Source organism: Prionailurus viverrinus, chromosome E2 (genome assembly GCF_022837055.1).
Source record: "Prionailurus viverrinus isolate Anna chromosome E2, UM_Priviv_1.0, whole genome shotgun sequence".
Classification (NCBI taxonomy): Eukaryota; Metazoa; Chordata; class Mammalia; order Carnivora; family Felidae; genus Prionailurus; species Prionailurus viverrinus.
In genome coordinates this window covers 20,197,640-20,211,770 of record NC_062575.1, presented here as the reverse complement: position 1 = coordinate 20,211,770, position 14,131 = coordinate 20,197,640, and the positions used below count along the sequence as shown (strand labels likewise).

The 14,131-nt window shown below is 54.4% G+C and overlaps 2 protein-coding genes across 4 annotated transcripts; both read right to left on the bottom strand.

The window, feature by feature from the left end:
• Positions 1-2,547: 2,547 nt before the first annotated feature.
• On the bottom strand, positions 2,548-9,297 carry RRAD (RRAD, Ras related glycolysis inhibitor and calcium channel regulator). Of its 3 annotated transcripts, none has more exons than XM_047837196.1 (5): positions 9,131-9,297; positions 5,107-5,491; positions 4,382-4,455; positions 4,044-4,248; positions 2,548-3,199 (listed from the first exon to the last, which is right to left on the bottom strand). In XM_047837196.1, exons 1-5 carry the CDS (start codon positions 9,230-9,232, stop codon positions 2,922-2,924), a joined length of 1,044 nt encoding a protein of 347 aa, XP_047693152.1. In that variant the 5' UTR covers positions 9,233-9,297; the 3' UTR covers positions 2,548-2,921. The 3 variants fall into 3 exon arrangements, with proteins under 3 accessions (XP_047693152.1, XP_047693153.1, XP_047693154.1); XM_047837197.1 differs by lacking the exon at positions 9,131-9,297 and adding an exon at positions 5,724-5,852; XM_047837198.1 differs by lacking the exon at positions 9,131-9,297 and adding an exon at positions 5,728-5,825.
• Positions 9,298-11,826: 2,529 nt separating this feature from the next.
• CIAO2B (cytosolic iron-sulfur assembly component 2B) lies at positions 11,827-14,083 on the bottom strand. The gene is made up of 5 exons (XM_047835115.1): positions 13,602-14,083; positions 13,366-13,445; positions 12,997-13,122; positions 12,491-12,536; positions 11,827-12,037 (listed from the first exon to the last, which is right to left on the bottom strand). Exons 1-5 carry the CDS (start codon positions 13,741-13,743, stop codon positions 11,940-11,942), a joined length of 492 nt encoding a protein of 163 aa, XP_047691071.1. The 5' UTR covers positions 13,744-14,083; the 3' UTR covers positions 11,827-11,939.
• Between the last annotated feature and the right edge of the window lie 48 nt (positions 14,084-14,131).

Here is a 14,131-nt window from a genome sequence, read left to right as displayed (position 1 = left end):
GGGGTAGGGCAGGGCGGACACTTGAGCAGGTAGGCGGTCCAGCCAGGCTTGCTCAGGAGTGGAAAACACCACTGGCCCACAGCAGCAGACCCGGCCCTGCCCAGCCCCCCAAAGTTACTCATTGACTTTAGAAAGCTGGGGGCTGCTCAGCATCCATGACTGCCAGCCCCAGGAGGTGGGGAGATCATTGGCCTGGCACTTCTCCCATTCCTACACAGCCCAATGGTATTTCTTGGCCCTTTGGGCTTGGACATTACTTCTTTTTCTGTGGTTTCAGACTCGATCCCACTTCTCCTCCATGTACCAGCATCTGCAGCTCTATCTTGGCCCACTCTGTTCCTTTCGTAGGGAATGTCCTTCCCTCCCTTCATCTGTCTGGTGAACATCTACTCAGGCTTCAGTACTCAGCTATTTCTTTCTCCAGCAAACCTTCCCTGGGATCCCACGCTTGTTCAGGATTCTCTTCTGGGAATAATCTCTACCCCATGTAATGTGCTACCTCTATCAGAGCAGAGAAGACACCAGACTGCCATTGTCTCTTCTATCAGAGTGGGAGCCCTCCAGGGCAAGTCTCAGGGACGCAGTAATGACCTTGCCCTTGCTTGGCCCTGGCAGCTCCTGACTGGATCAAAAACAAGGAGGTTGCACATGAAGGATAAATGAACATGACCTGGACTGGGTATTTGGGGCTTTAGACCACCCACCACTGGGACCAATGGGTGGAGCAATCAGCAGCCTTTGAGATCCCCTGAGGCTCCCTAAGGGTTCACACTAGCTGCTGACACTGACAGGGCTGGGAAAATGGACTGTCTCGTGCCTCTGAGAAGGAAGAGAAGATTGAGCCAGCTCAGGTGACCTTGAGGGAATTGCAGGGATTGCAAGAGGCCCCTCCCCCCATGAGGGCAGCCAAGTGGAGCCAGGAAAAGTTTCTGGGGCCTGGGAGTCCACAAGGAGGATGTGTGGGAAGGGTCAGGGATACCATCTCCAGTCCTTCCTTGTTCTCAGAGTTTCCCATGGTCTTCCCTGAGTCCTTCCCACTGCATATCTGGAGGATGGGCAGAAACTCCTCACCTGCCTCCAGCCTTGTCTGCCACAAGCCAAGTGTAACTCAGGCACCCCAGGCACCACAGCCCGAAGCAGTGCACTGTGGGGTGGTTGAAGGGGTTTCATGTATGTTAAGCTCCTACTATGCACCTGGCATTGCTCTGAGCGCATACCTTCACTATTACCCTAACTCCCTTCTGAAGGGGCATTGTTCCCATGTCACTTACTGGGGCACAGAGATGCTGAGTGGGTTGCCCAGGGTCACAAAGCTAATAAGTAGCAGAGCCAGGAAGGCCTGGATTTTTCTTCAGGCCTCAGGACCTTCACTTGCTTTGAGAAAACCATGCCTTCCACATGCCTCTAAGTATGTTGCAGGCTGGGAGTGGGGAGCAGCAAAGCTCTGTGCACTTAACATTGCCCTGGGGAGCACGCGCGTCAGCCAAGATGGGTTCTGCACACTGCAGGTTGTGCACGTTGAACAACTGCCAATGAACAACTCACACCTTCTGCCAATGAACAACTGCAGTGTTCTAACCAGGTTGCAAGAGCACCTAGGAGTCTGTGGAATAAATAAATTGAACCAATGCAGGAATTGTATGGACCCTTGACCAAGCCTCCCCCTAGGCTGCCTTTGGGCTCTGGAGACCAGCAGACTAGTATACCAGTCCCCACTCAGCCACTTCTACCTGTGTGACCTCAGGCAACCGCTGCAGTTCCCCATCTATAATTGCCAAATGGAGATACTCATTCCTGAAACAATGTAGGTAAAGTCCCAGCAGTCACCTGTGCCTGGTGTGGGTGGTGGGGAGACAGGCACACTGCCAGCTATCAGCGAACAGGCACACGTTCCCACACCAATGCAAGGCCTCTCATTCCGGGCAGGGAGGGTTCCAGGGAGCTGTTCCTGCCAACACCACATTAGCCAGTGCTAAGGTTGGGATGCTCTGGCCTGGCCCCTCCCAGAGGAGAGAAGAGTGAGGCCCTCCCTTTCTCAGTATCCCAGCCTCAGACACTAGCCTCCTTCTTTCCCAGCCAGGGAGTCTCAGAAGTCTTCCACAGCTACCCCACTTAAGCAACTTTCCAGCCACTCTCAGCAGGGAGCAGGACGGAGACACCAGCCCAGGACCCAGCCAGACCCAGGGCTCTTGTTTGCCCATGAGACCTGGGGCAGGGCATGGTACCTCAGACAGCCTCAGTTTCCCTGACCCACAGTGGAGAGATTGAACCTTTAATCAGCTGGGCATTGCTAGGCCCCAGTGCAAGAGAAAAATCTGGATAACAACCTGGGAGGGGCTATTATCTTCTCCTGCTGCTTGGATCCCCAACCAGGCCACAACCACACCTGTCCCTCTGATTCAGCTGAATATATCAGAGCTCAAATATTAGGATAATCAAGGCCACACACCAGGGAAGGGCAGTGAGGCCCTATCCCTTAACCTCAGGAACACTTCCTCCTCCTACAACCCCCTACTGGGAGGAAATACAGAGTTAACAGCCCTGATCTATCAGGAAATAGTCTTTATTACAAAAATTTGCATGTAAACAAATAACCACTGCACTGAACAGCCTCCCTCCAGAGCATGCAAACCCCAAGTGTGGAGAAAGATAGAGTCCTTTCCTCACACAGAGGCCTGCCCCACGGGCTGGGCTCAGGCTGCTGCTTGAGACACACACTGCCCTGTACACACATTGCTGTGGGCCCAGCCCTTGATGGTCACTGGGAGCTGCCTCCCTGGGCAGCACTGTCTGTCTGTCCGTGACCATGAGGTGGGGTATGCCCAGAGTCCGAGCCAGCCCTGAGGCACCTAGGGCAGTTGGCTGGGCCAGCCCACCAATCCACCCACGTGTATGCACAACACAGTATGTGCCTGTGGAGTCTAGAGCACGGAGAGATCGTGGCAGGACTTGGACTTGGCACGAAAGGCCATCTTGCGGCTGTTGCGTGCTACAATGCGGCCCAAGAAACGCTTTGCCTTCTTGCCAAGGCTCTCTCGCCGCCGGGTACCCGCCTGTCGACGTGCATTGGCCTCTTTGCTGTCCCTGCGCAGGCGTATCTGGCGCACGACACCCTCAAACAGGGCCTGGACATTGTGGTGCAGCGCTGCTGAGGTCTCAATAAACTTGCAGTCGAAGACCACGGCACACGCCCGGCCCTCTGGTGGGGAAAGGCACATTCTGGTTAAACAAAGCGTGGGTGGGTGAGAAGTCCACTCAAATCCTGGTCACCCCATTGCAGCTGCCACTCAGGAATCTCAGGGTCAGGAAAGGGGGATCCCTGGGTGGTCCCCAGAAACATAGAACGCAGCTCCGGTACAGAGGATCCAGGGCATTGCTGGGTCACCCAACTGGTAGAATGTGCCCACGTTTAAGGAGTTCACAAAGGCCCACAAAAGGAAACTCGTTTATTGAAATAATTTGAAGTCGGATATTGAAATAGAAATGCTACAGTACTCAACACAAGAGAACGAGAACCTTGTTGAGCAGCTTAGTGCTTCATGGTTTGGTGTTATATACCAGTGAAACTAGAAGGAGAATGTCACCAAGTCACTGCTAGGTTCCTCTGAGGGGCTCAGTTCTGGGGGGTCACAGAGGAGAATGCTGAGCCCAAGAGGGGAGAATCCTCCCCAGGCACAAGCCCATGCCAAGACTGGCCCCGGCCCCAAATCCACTCTGTGACGTCCTATCCCAGTTCTCTGTGCTCTCCTCACCCATTGTCTGTCAGGCCAGGGCCAAAAGGGACAGGAGACGAGGACCCTGTGGTGGTCCAGCTCACTGCACAGCAGCTTCCACCTCCCCGCATGCGTTTGGTCCTTTCTCCAGCCCTCTTGGACCTTTGAGAGTCCAGTGGGAGGGTAGCAGTTTTCTCTCTCTCCCCCTCAAGTTTTTTTCCTGAACATTTTTAGCCACTCATGATCCCCAGGGACTTGAGCTGAGCCAAGACTGAATGGACCACAGCCCAGTTAGGATGTCCCTCCCTTTCCGACCCGCTCCCTGCTCACCATCCAAGGAGACCTCTCGAGAGCGCACCAGGTCGCTCTTGTTGCCCACTAGGATAATGGGCACGTCGTCCGTCTGCCGTGCCCGCCGCAGCTGGACTCGCAGCTCTGAGGCCTTCTCGAAGCTTTCCTTATCTGTCACTGAGTACACGATGACGTACGCATCGCCCATAGCCATGCAATGACCAGGTAGCCAGCGGCCACTATCCTGGGGAACACATATATACACATATCTACCCAATAATTCTCATGCCCCCAGGCTACAAGGCTGCCACTATCAGCAGGCCTCTATCCCCTGGGTCATGCTCCCACCCTGCCCTGGGTCTCAGCCTGCAGCCTACCTGCTCCCAGATGTCATAGACCATGAGTGATGCCTCCTCTCCATCCACTGTGATGGACCGATCATATGTGTGCCCTAGGAAGGAGACTAGTAGTCAGGTTACCTGCTGGCTGCAAGAAGCCACCCTCCCATACCATGTGCCAGGTTTACTGTTCTGGCCACCCCTTCCAACTCCACTCCAGAGCCCCCCTAACCTTTCCCTCCACTTATGGCCACTATGTGACAACAGAAATAACAGGGCTGGGAAGTGGGAAGTAGAGGGCATGGGGGGCCTTCCTGATCCTCACCTAGACACCTCTTCCCCAAGCTACCAATGTCCTGGGTGGCCAATCCTGATGTCTTGGCCCCAAGGTAGCCCCGACCACAGTGGCCTGAGTTAAAATAGTGACTGTCATATTCTTAGAGCCTTTGTCACCCAGGGCTCTCTCCTAGAAACTACCTCTGGTTGTGTTCCTGTCAGCCCTGGCAGGGAGGGATGTCCCATTCCTATCCTAAGAGTTGTCTCAGGTATGGGTCTTCTACTCCGGGCATCTCTCCCTCTAGCAAGAGCTGGAGGTCCCCTCTCTTTTAATTTCCCCAACCATGAAACGGGTCAGTAGAAGCATGGTTCTGAAAATGCCTTCAGAATCCCACGGTATGTGCGGCTTTTAATCCAGTTCCCCAGCCCTGTAGCCCTCAGTCCCAACCCTGGCATCTCCCCTCCCTTGAATAGTCCCAGCCCCTCACCTGCGGCCTCTGCTTCAGGCCCATCCTCTACACCACCGAAGATTCGCGCCAGAGCGCTCTTGCCCACGCCAGGCGCCCCCAGCAGCAGCACCTTGTAGACGCTCTCGTCTGAGTCACTGCCCCCTGAGCTGAGCGACTCGGAGGAGCCCTCGTGCCATTCGAGCGTCGCACCCTGGGCCCCGGTCCCGGTCCCGGCCGCTGCCAGAGCGCCCGGAGCCAGCGCCGCCTGCAGGTCCCGCTCGTCCACCGGCATGCTTCGGCGGTGCAGCGGGGGCGCCGGGCCCCAGGGTGTGCTGCCCCGACGGCGCTCGCGCTCCCGGCCCCCGCCGCGGTTCCCGCCCGCTCCGCTGCCGCCGCCATTCAGAGTCATCGCGCCCGACGCCGTCTGGGGAACGGGAGTGGGGAAGGCAGGGTAAGCCGTGGTGTACAGGGTGTGGGAGGCCGGACCCCTGGCGCGCCTGCCCTATCCCCGGCTCAGGCAGGACGCTGGAGCCGAGGACCTGCCGCAGTCCCCTCTCGGCCGTGAAGGCGCTCTGACTCTGAGCCACTCTCCCGACTTGTCCATCCGCACCCCGGACGGTGCGACCACCCGTACCCTGCTACACCAGGACACTCACCCACCCGCACACGGACACGGTCAGAACTAGGTTCCAGGTCCCGATACAGTCCACTCGCAGACCCTGGCTCGGACGCCCGACGCTGCTGCAGCCTTCGCCTCCTCAGTCCGCTCTGGGCCCCGGGCTCCAGAGCTGTCTATTTAAGCGTCTGCCCGCCCCCGCCCCCGCCCCCACCCCCCGCGCTCGCCCACGTCCCCGCTGCTGCGGGGGCTGACGTGTTCGTCCCCTCCCCCTCGGGGGAATCCCCCACCCCCTCCCAGGACCTCGCACCCACCGAGACCCCGCCCCACCAGACTGGGCAGACAAAGCCTGGGTCTGAGCGTTTGTGGTGGGAGGCAGGGAAGGAGGCAGAAGGAATGGGGGTAGGTTGAATGGTGCGGGGGAGGGGTTTGAAGTTGGGGATACCATCGTGGGTGGGGGTCAAGGGGGAAAACCGGAAGGGCCCACTGTGCCAACTCCCCTCTGGGGAAAAATTAGTTCTGGCCCTTTAACAGTGAATTCTCCCTTTGCTCTCCCCCAGCCCTGGCCTGTTGCCCAAACAAGCAGACCAATACAGACTGGAAAGACTTGACCCTTCTCTGCTCAGGACACCCACTCCCCACCCTCCCATATCTGAGCTAAAACATAAGGGTCCTAAATCTGGACCTCTGGTCTTAGCACCAAGTCCTCTCTACTCCCCTCCCTGTCCTGGGGAGCTGAAGGTTCTACCTGATGCGCCTCCCCTTCAGGGTGTGGGCTAGTGTCAAAATGTGAGCCCCTGGGGGCACATGGAGAGCTGTTTGGGGGAGGGAGTCAGGGAAGGGAGGTGCTCTGGCAGTGCTTTGCAGGTAGAGGTGCATACTTGATTCTGGGGGAAGGAATACAAGCCCAGAGAAGGGAAAGGATGAACTCAGCACCACCTCACCTCCCAGCACCCTCCAGACAGCTGCCAACAACTCTGCTAAAAATACCTGGCCCTGGCCCTTCTGCTCCTGGCCTTTCCGTTCCTGGTCGTTCTGCTCCTAGGCTGGAGGTTGCCCAAAGTTGGGGAAATCCTGGCAGATAGGTGTCAGATGGCGGCAAGAGTGGATGGGGTGGGTGGGACTGGACCAGAGTCAGGGCTGAATCCAGCCACTTTAAGTCTTCAATGGTTCTCTCCTTCCCTCTAGCCCCATAAGGACCTACTGTTCAGGGCATATAACAGGATCTGGAAGTTAAGACTCCCATCTAGGAGGGGCAAGGGGTAGAGCACCCTTGGGGCAGGGCTGGGGGGATGGAATTAGCTACCACTTTGGTGCCACCACTGCCCAGAGCTCACCCCCTCCTTAGACCTAGGGTGGGGGCCAGGGCAGAGGGGAGATGTCATGGGGAAGCTTGGTTTCTAGACCTGGCTCTGCCTCCAGACTCCTGGGTCTTGCTTCCTCTCCCAGCCTCAGGGTGCCCAGCTATAAAATGATCTGTTCCCCCCTTGCTCATGTCTAGGGTGTATGAGATTGGAGCAGGCTGGCTATGAGGTACTTTGTGACAGGGATCTGCTATCAGACTCTGACGTTTGATTGTAATGAGTGTAGCTGGGGTGGGGGCACCCATTCAGGGCTCAGGTGACATCACGGATGGATGGATCCTAGTGGGCTGTTGTAGGTTGCCATGGAGACCTGGGTGGGGTTCTCTGGCTGCTGTATTAGTTTCCTTGGCAACATGGAAGAGGGCCTTGGAGTGAGGAGGGCCTGGCTAATTAAGTAAGAGAGGGTTTGTGAGGGCCTCTCTGATCTTGAGGTCCCCAAAGTAGGCAAGGGCTAGACTGAGGGGTGGCCTGCCCACTTGTGTCTTTCCCATGGTCCTGGGGTCTTGGAGGCCTTGGCAACCCTACACTGGCTCTGGCTTCCTGGATGAGGTCCAGTGGCAAGAGGGAGTTGTGGTTTGAACCTCCCGTCAGGACGCAAGTCTCAAGAGCCAGCAAAACACTTCCCATCAGGAATCCTGGATGGACTGCTTATGGCACTCCTACCCACCTCACACATGACCTTGCCACTGAAAATAACCCCTGCATGTCCAGCACAGGGTAGGTATGTGGGGGTAGCTCTGACTGTTCCCAGCAGGGAGCCATGCAAGGAATTAGGGCTGGGTTTCCCCTCAAGTAATCTGAACTCTTGACTTCAGCAGTGTTTCTTCATTGTCAAGGGAACTGCATCCACATTAGGCCAGTCAGGCCGCAAGCATTCCCCCAACAGGCCAGACACACCACAAGCCGAGGTATGGCCAGGGGCCCCAGGAACCAAGAGCAGGACATGACTCTGAGACACCCCCACTCCCACCTCCTGGTCCTCTCAGCTCTCTGGGCTGAGTTTGGCTGCCCAGAAGGAGCAAACTGAGTCTGGAACACCTAGGACAGCCCAGACTTCAAATCTCAGCTCTGCCACTTGCTATTTCACCTCTGTTCATTTATCTTGAGTGAGCCTCAGCTTCCTCCATGTAGAACAGGGATAATGTCTTCATGGGTGTTGTTATAAGATATAAATAATGTGAAATGCAAAAGTAAAGTGGTTGGCATAGGTCTGGCATGTAGTCGTATCTCAATAGGAACACTTTTACCATTCTTGTGTGGACAGGACAGGTTGAGTGAATCTGTGGCCCTCTCCTGCTTGTTCTTTCTTGCTTCTGTTCTGTTCTCTCCAAAATAGTGATCTGCCCAGAAGAGGGGCAATGCAGATACCTTCCCCCTCTCCCCCATACCCACCTTCCCTCTGTGGGACCCACACCTTTCCCCCTCCTTCCAGTAGCAAAAGGTCATAAAGGGAACTTGGTTGGGTTTCAGTATCCCCAGCCCTCCTCACACAACAGCCCCCTTGTCCCAGTTCCTTTGTTCTAAGGCTCAATTCATTCATTCATTCATCCCATTGATCTGTACTAATTACCTACTATGTGTCAGGCCCTTTGCTGTGGGCGTGACAATAAGCACAAACTGACATAGCTGGGCATGTTCATACATGTCATCTAATCCCTGGGTCAATCTCACCAGCTATGATTTGTTGTTCCCAAGCCTGAGAAGTCACAGTCCAGAAATAGAAGAGCAAGATACACCTGACAGAGGGCTTCAGAGACCTAAAACTCCACCCCTATCTCATACCCATGTATAACAGCTGGAGTTCCAGAAAGTTGCCTGGGCACTAGCCCAAGGATTCACAGATGGTGTCTCTGCAGGCAGCAGCCAGGGGCCACGCACAGATGAGTCAAGACTGACAAGGGGACTATCTGATATGCCAGCTGTGACATGAGCAGCTTGATGTCCCTTGCCCACCATGGCGTGGCTGCCAGGAGGGCCAGTTGAATGACTCAGTGACACCTGCCTCCCCAGTGACTTCCCACCCCCAAGCTGAACAGACACCACAGAAACCTTAGATTGGGGTTGTCAATACAGAGGTACATACATGGTAAAACCTACGTCTGGGTACAGGTGGTTGGGGACACTCCCTGGGCCTGAGGGACCCTGGTTGGACACCATGCCTCTCTGGAGCGCTGAGGTTCTTCATCCATGGAAAGGGGCAGGAGGTACAGTACCTGGAAAATTACCTGAAATAGGTGCAGATCCATTTTAAATCTTCACAGAGCAGTCCCAAGTGATTGTCACAACTATGCCCATGTTACACATGAAGAATCTGGGCAACATGGGCTGAGGACTTCACCTCTCTAAGCATGAGCAGCCAGATCTTGGTTACTGGGTGATGAAGCCACTCTCTCCTGGAATTGGGGACCGAGGGGGTGGGGCAGGCACAGGCCCTTCCATTCAGGCAACAGTACCCCTTGCCAATTGAGCAGTACCTGCTAAACTGCTTAGGTTCCTTTTTACTCCCTGAGGTCTTGGGAGTAAATAATTTATTTCAGAAGCTTGTTTCCTCACCTATGAAATAAGGATAATAAAGGGTAGCAACTGCTACACAGGGCTGGGTGGAGGAGTGACGGACTAGGTAGTATATGCAAAGCCCTCAGCCAATGCCCACTCTCAGGTCAGGCTCAGTGTTGTCAGCAGACCCTCAACAGATTTTTGAAGAGCCTCTGGAAATCTCTGCCCACAATCACACCTGAGCTTTCGCAGGGATGAAGCAGACATGCTTTTTTTTTTTTTTTTTTTTTTTTCAATGTTTATTTATTTTTGGGACAGAGAGAGACAGAGCATGAACGGGGGAGGGGCAGAGAGAGAGGGAGACACAGAATTGGAAACAGGCTCCAGGCTCTGAGCCATCAGCCCAGAGCCTGACGCGGGGCTCGAACTCCCGGACCGCGAGATCGTGACCTGGCTGAAGTCGGACGCTTAACCGACTGCGCCACCCAGGCGCCCCATAAGCAGACATGCTTTTTAATATCCCCACTTATCCCCAGAGAAAGAAACTGAGGCAGGAAATCATGGCATTACAGTTCCTAACTGGCTGATCCCAGATCTAAGCCCCGGGGTCTGTCCTGGTGACCATCTGTGCTCTGGGCACAGGACTGAGGGAGGCAGAGGCCCCAGACCTCAGCACCTGAAGTAACACACATCTGTGGGGTTGCTGATAGAGAGGGTACTTCAGGTTCCTTTCCACAGAGAAACCTGTTGCCACTGCCCTGACAAGGGAACCAGAGCAAGTGTCACCAACAGTGAGACAAGCAGGGATCACACAGCTACTGGTGGATGCTAAAGGACACATACAACACTCTTGGGCAAGGTTCTCATTAATAAACTCAGACCTGAACTGAATCAACTTCTAGTTTATAAGAAACATAGCAGACAACGGAGCAAATCAGACTGTGGAACTTCTTCAGGACAACTCACCTGACTTAGAAAAAGTCAGTGTCAATAAAGATTAAAAGATAAGGAGTGGAGAGACAGTTCTAGAAGAGGCTATAGAGATAACCATTGCAATGCATGAAACTTCACTGGAGCCTGATTTAAAAAAAAAAAAAACACAACTATGAATGACATTTTAGGGAAATTCATAAATGATTGGATATTAGACAGTATTAGGGAATTTTTCATTTTTTTGGCCAGATAACAGTATTGTGGTTATACAGGATTACTCTTAGGAGACCAGGATGAAGTACTTAGACGTGAAGGTCGTGTGTCTGCAGTTGACTCTTAAATACAGTTATATTATACATACACACCTAAAGCCAACGTTGCAACATGTTAACAACTGTTGAATTGATGGGTATACTCGTGTGTTCACTACACTACTCTTTCAATTTTTTTTGTATACTTCCAACTTGTCCTAGAAATCAACCATTAGAAGAAATTTTTTTTTATTTTTATTTATTTATTTTTTTAACGTTTATTTATTTTTGAGACAGAGAGAGACAGAGCATGAAGGGGGGAGGGGCAGAGAGAGAGGGAGACACAGAATCGGAAGCAGGCTCCAGGCTCTGAGCCATCAGCCCAGAGCCTGACACAGGGCTCGAACTCACAGACCGCGAGATGGTGACCTGAGCTGAAGTCGGACGCCCAACCGACTGCGCCACCCAGGCGCCCCAGAAGAAATTTTAAAAATGAACTGCATCTTGGGGTGCCTGGGCGGTTCAGTTGGTTAAGCATCCAACTTCGGTTCAGGTCATGATCTGGCTCACGGTTTATGAGTTCGAGCCCCCATGTCGGGCTCTGTGCTGACAGCTCAGAGCCTGGAGCCTGCTTCTGATTCTGTGTCTCCCTCTCTCTTGACCCTCCCCCATTCACAGTCTGTCTCTTTCTCGCTCTCTCAAAAATAAGCAGACATTAAAAAAAATGTTTTTAATGGATTGCATTTTATCAACCCAGCCTGTATAGAAACTTGCACTCATGGGGCACCCGGGTGGCTCGGTCAGTTGAGCATCCGACTTCGGCTCAGGTCATGATCTCGTGGTCTGTGAGTTCGAGCCCTGCGTCAGGCTCTGTGCTGACAGCTCAGAGCCTGGAGCCTGCTTCTGATTCTGTGTCTCCCTCTCTCTCTGCTCCTCCCTGACTCATGCTCTGTCTCTCTCTGTCTCAGAAATAAATAAACATTAAAAAAAAAAAAAAAGAAAGAAAGAAAGAAAGAAACTTGCACTCATAATTACCATCTCCTCTCAAACCCTGAAGGACCCCACCAAGGTGAAAAAGAATCTGAGACATGCTGGGAAATGAATATAAATTAAGGATTTATTACAAAATGCAAAATGTTAGTTTCTCATTGTCAGTGATCCAAGAAAACAAGGCCATGAGCCCTGGGTGTGGCTGGGGGCAAAAAACCAGGTTTAGGAGCGGGCTGACAGGCACTGGTTCACAACCTCCAACAGGTGGGTATTCTCTAGGGCAGCTGCCACCCGTTCCTTATCCGCAAGCTGCTTGTTCACTGGACAGGAAGGAATAGAGGAGGATCAAAGCCAGGCTCTGGCCAGCCTGCCGGCCAACCCGACTTCTAAGCCTTTGTATGCATATACACACTCGCACCAACCTACTGTCACCTCCTTCCCAGGACCCAGAGCTTTGATCAAGCTACCCAAACCACCTGAACCCACACCTATCCCACCCTATTGAGATTCCCTTCCACCTGGCTGCTCATGTCTGTTGCCTCATGTACTATAAAGTCTGACACACCCTGGTCCTGTGTACTTAGGAGAGGAAAAGGGCAGGGATGCAAGAACGTGGTAAGCACAGGAGACTTAAGTCAAGCCAGCTTCACTCTAGGTTGCCACCTCCAATGAGGAGTTACCCACCCAGTCGGCCTCCTTCCATCTTGCCCTACAACCCACCATGGCAAGGGGGAAGCCACAGGGCCAATGCCTCAACATCAGCCCACACTTACCTGCGTGCTCTGAGGCATGGGTCCCTGGTGTAATGTGCACGTCCATCTGGGAGGGAGACAGGTGAGGCCTGAGCACTCATCCCTGTCTACTCCCTTGTCCCCTCTCCCCCATTCACCACCTTCCACTGATCCTATGTCCTAATCATGACTGTGGACTCTGGACCTTCCATTATGCCCCACACCCACCCACAGCCGCTCCATCATCTCTTTCCAAAGAACTGGCTGACTGCTGTTGATTTAAAGGGTTGCCTGTGCCCCAACCCTGCTCCAAATCTATATACAGCTTCCTACTTCCCTTCCTGCCAAACTCACTACTTTTCTGCACTTTCCAGCTCAGGCCGTTATACTTGTTGTCCCATTCAAGTGTAAAGGCTCCTCCCAGTTTCATCTCTGCTTGTTGGGATCCTGGCTGGCCTCACTTTGATGTCCATGTTCATGCTCTCCATGTCCTCCTCAGTAGCAGAAGCTCACCCCTGTTCCACCCCTGGGCCCCAGTTCCAATTCACCTTGAAACGCTGGGGAAGAGATCGAAGAAGCTTGACTTTGATGGACAGGCCAATAAGGGTGGCCATGCTGCAGTGCGGAATGGTGGGTGTGAAGGCCACGGCCACCGTGCTCTCGGGGTCGCTCACCTGGTTGAGGGAATGAGATCTCAGGAGGAGGCCCTCCCTCCTCCTTAGTGTGTTGCTTCAAGCAAATCGTCTAACTTCTACAGGCCTCAGTTTCCTCATGCATAAAATGGGCACAGCAATCCCCCCTTCCCAAGATCCCCTGAGGAGTCCGTGAGCTGAGAGAAGGCCAGCCTCCTGGTGGCCTGCTGGGCTTTTCTGACTCTCCCGAACAACCTGCCCCCTCAGACGCTGGGAACGACTCACCTGAACCCGGACTTGCTCGACTACATTCAATTCTTCCAGCGTCAGTGGATGTTCCGGGTCATTGATGGAGCGAATCAAATGTGGCAAGTGAAGGAAAAGGGAGTCTGCCCCTTGACCCACTCAGAACCCTCCGCCGGGAATGCCTGGCCCTGATACAGCTCTACCAACTACTGGACAACACTTCAGCCCCCTCCCAGGGCCCCGCGAACGCGCCCGCGCTTAGCAGCGGCGGATATCGAAGATCTCGCGCGCGTCGATGCTGTCTGGAACCTGCTCGTCCTCCTCGCCCGCGGTCACCGGCCGCTCCCCAGAGCGCTCGTAGATGAGGGGGTTAGCGTTCTCCAAGAGGCCGCCCCCCACCCCGCCGCCCCCCACCATCGCGAAACCGCTGCCGGCCGCAGTAGGCGTGCACTTCCGCTCTTACCGGAGCACTTCCGCTCTTACCGGAGCACTTCCGGGGGACGGTTAGGGGGCGTGGCGTGGCGACGGGGTCGCAGGAGGGACAGGCAGCACCAACCGTTCTAGCTCTGGGGTTTGAGGGGAGCCGTGGCTTGGGTTCACTCTGTGCGCTAACCCGGAGAAATGCAGTCCGCTTGGCAAATACACAGAGAAGCCACTCGAGCGGTGTTGGCCGTTCGAGCCCGCAGGGTGCTGGACGGCGGAGGCCACGGCTGACTCTCGGGGACACTAAAGACCGGCCTGGAGTATCTTCAGGCACCACTTCCTCCAGGAAGTCTGCCTTTCAGGCTGGGCGGGCGCTCCCGTA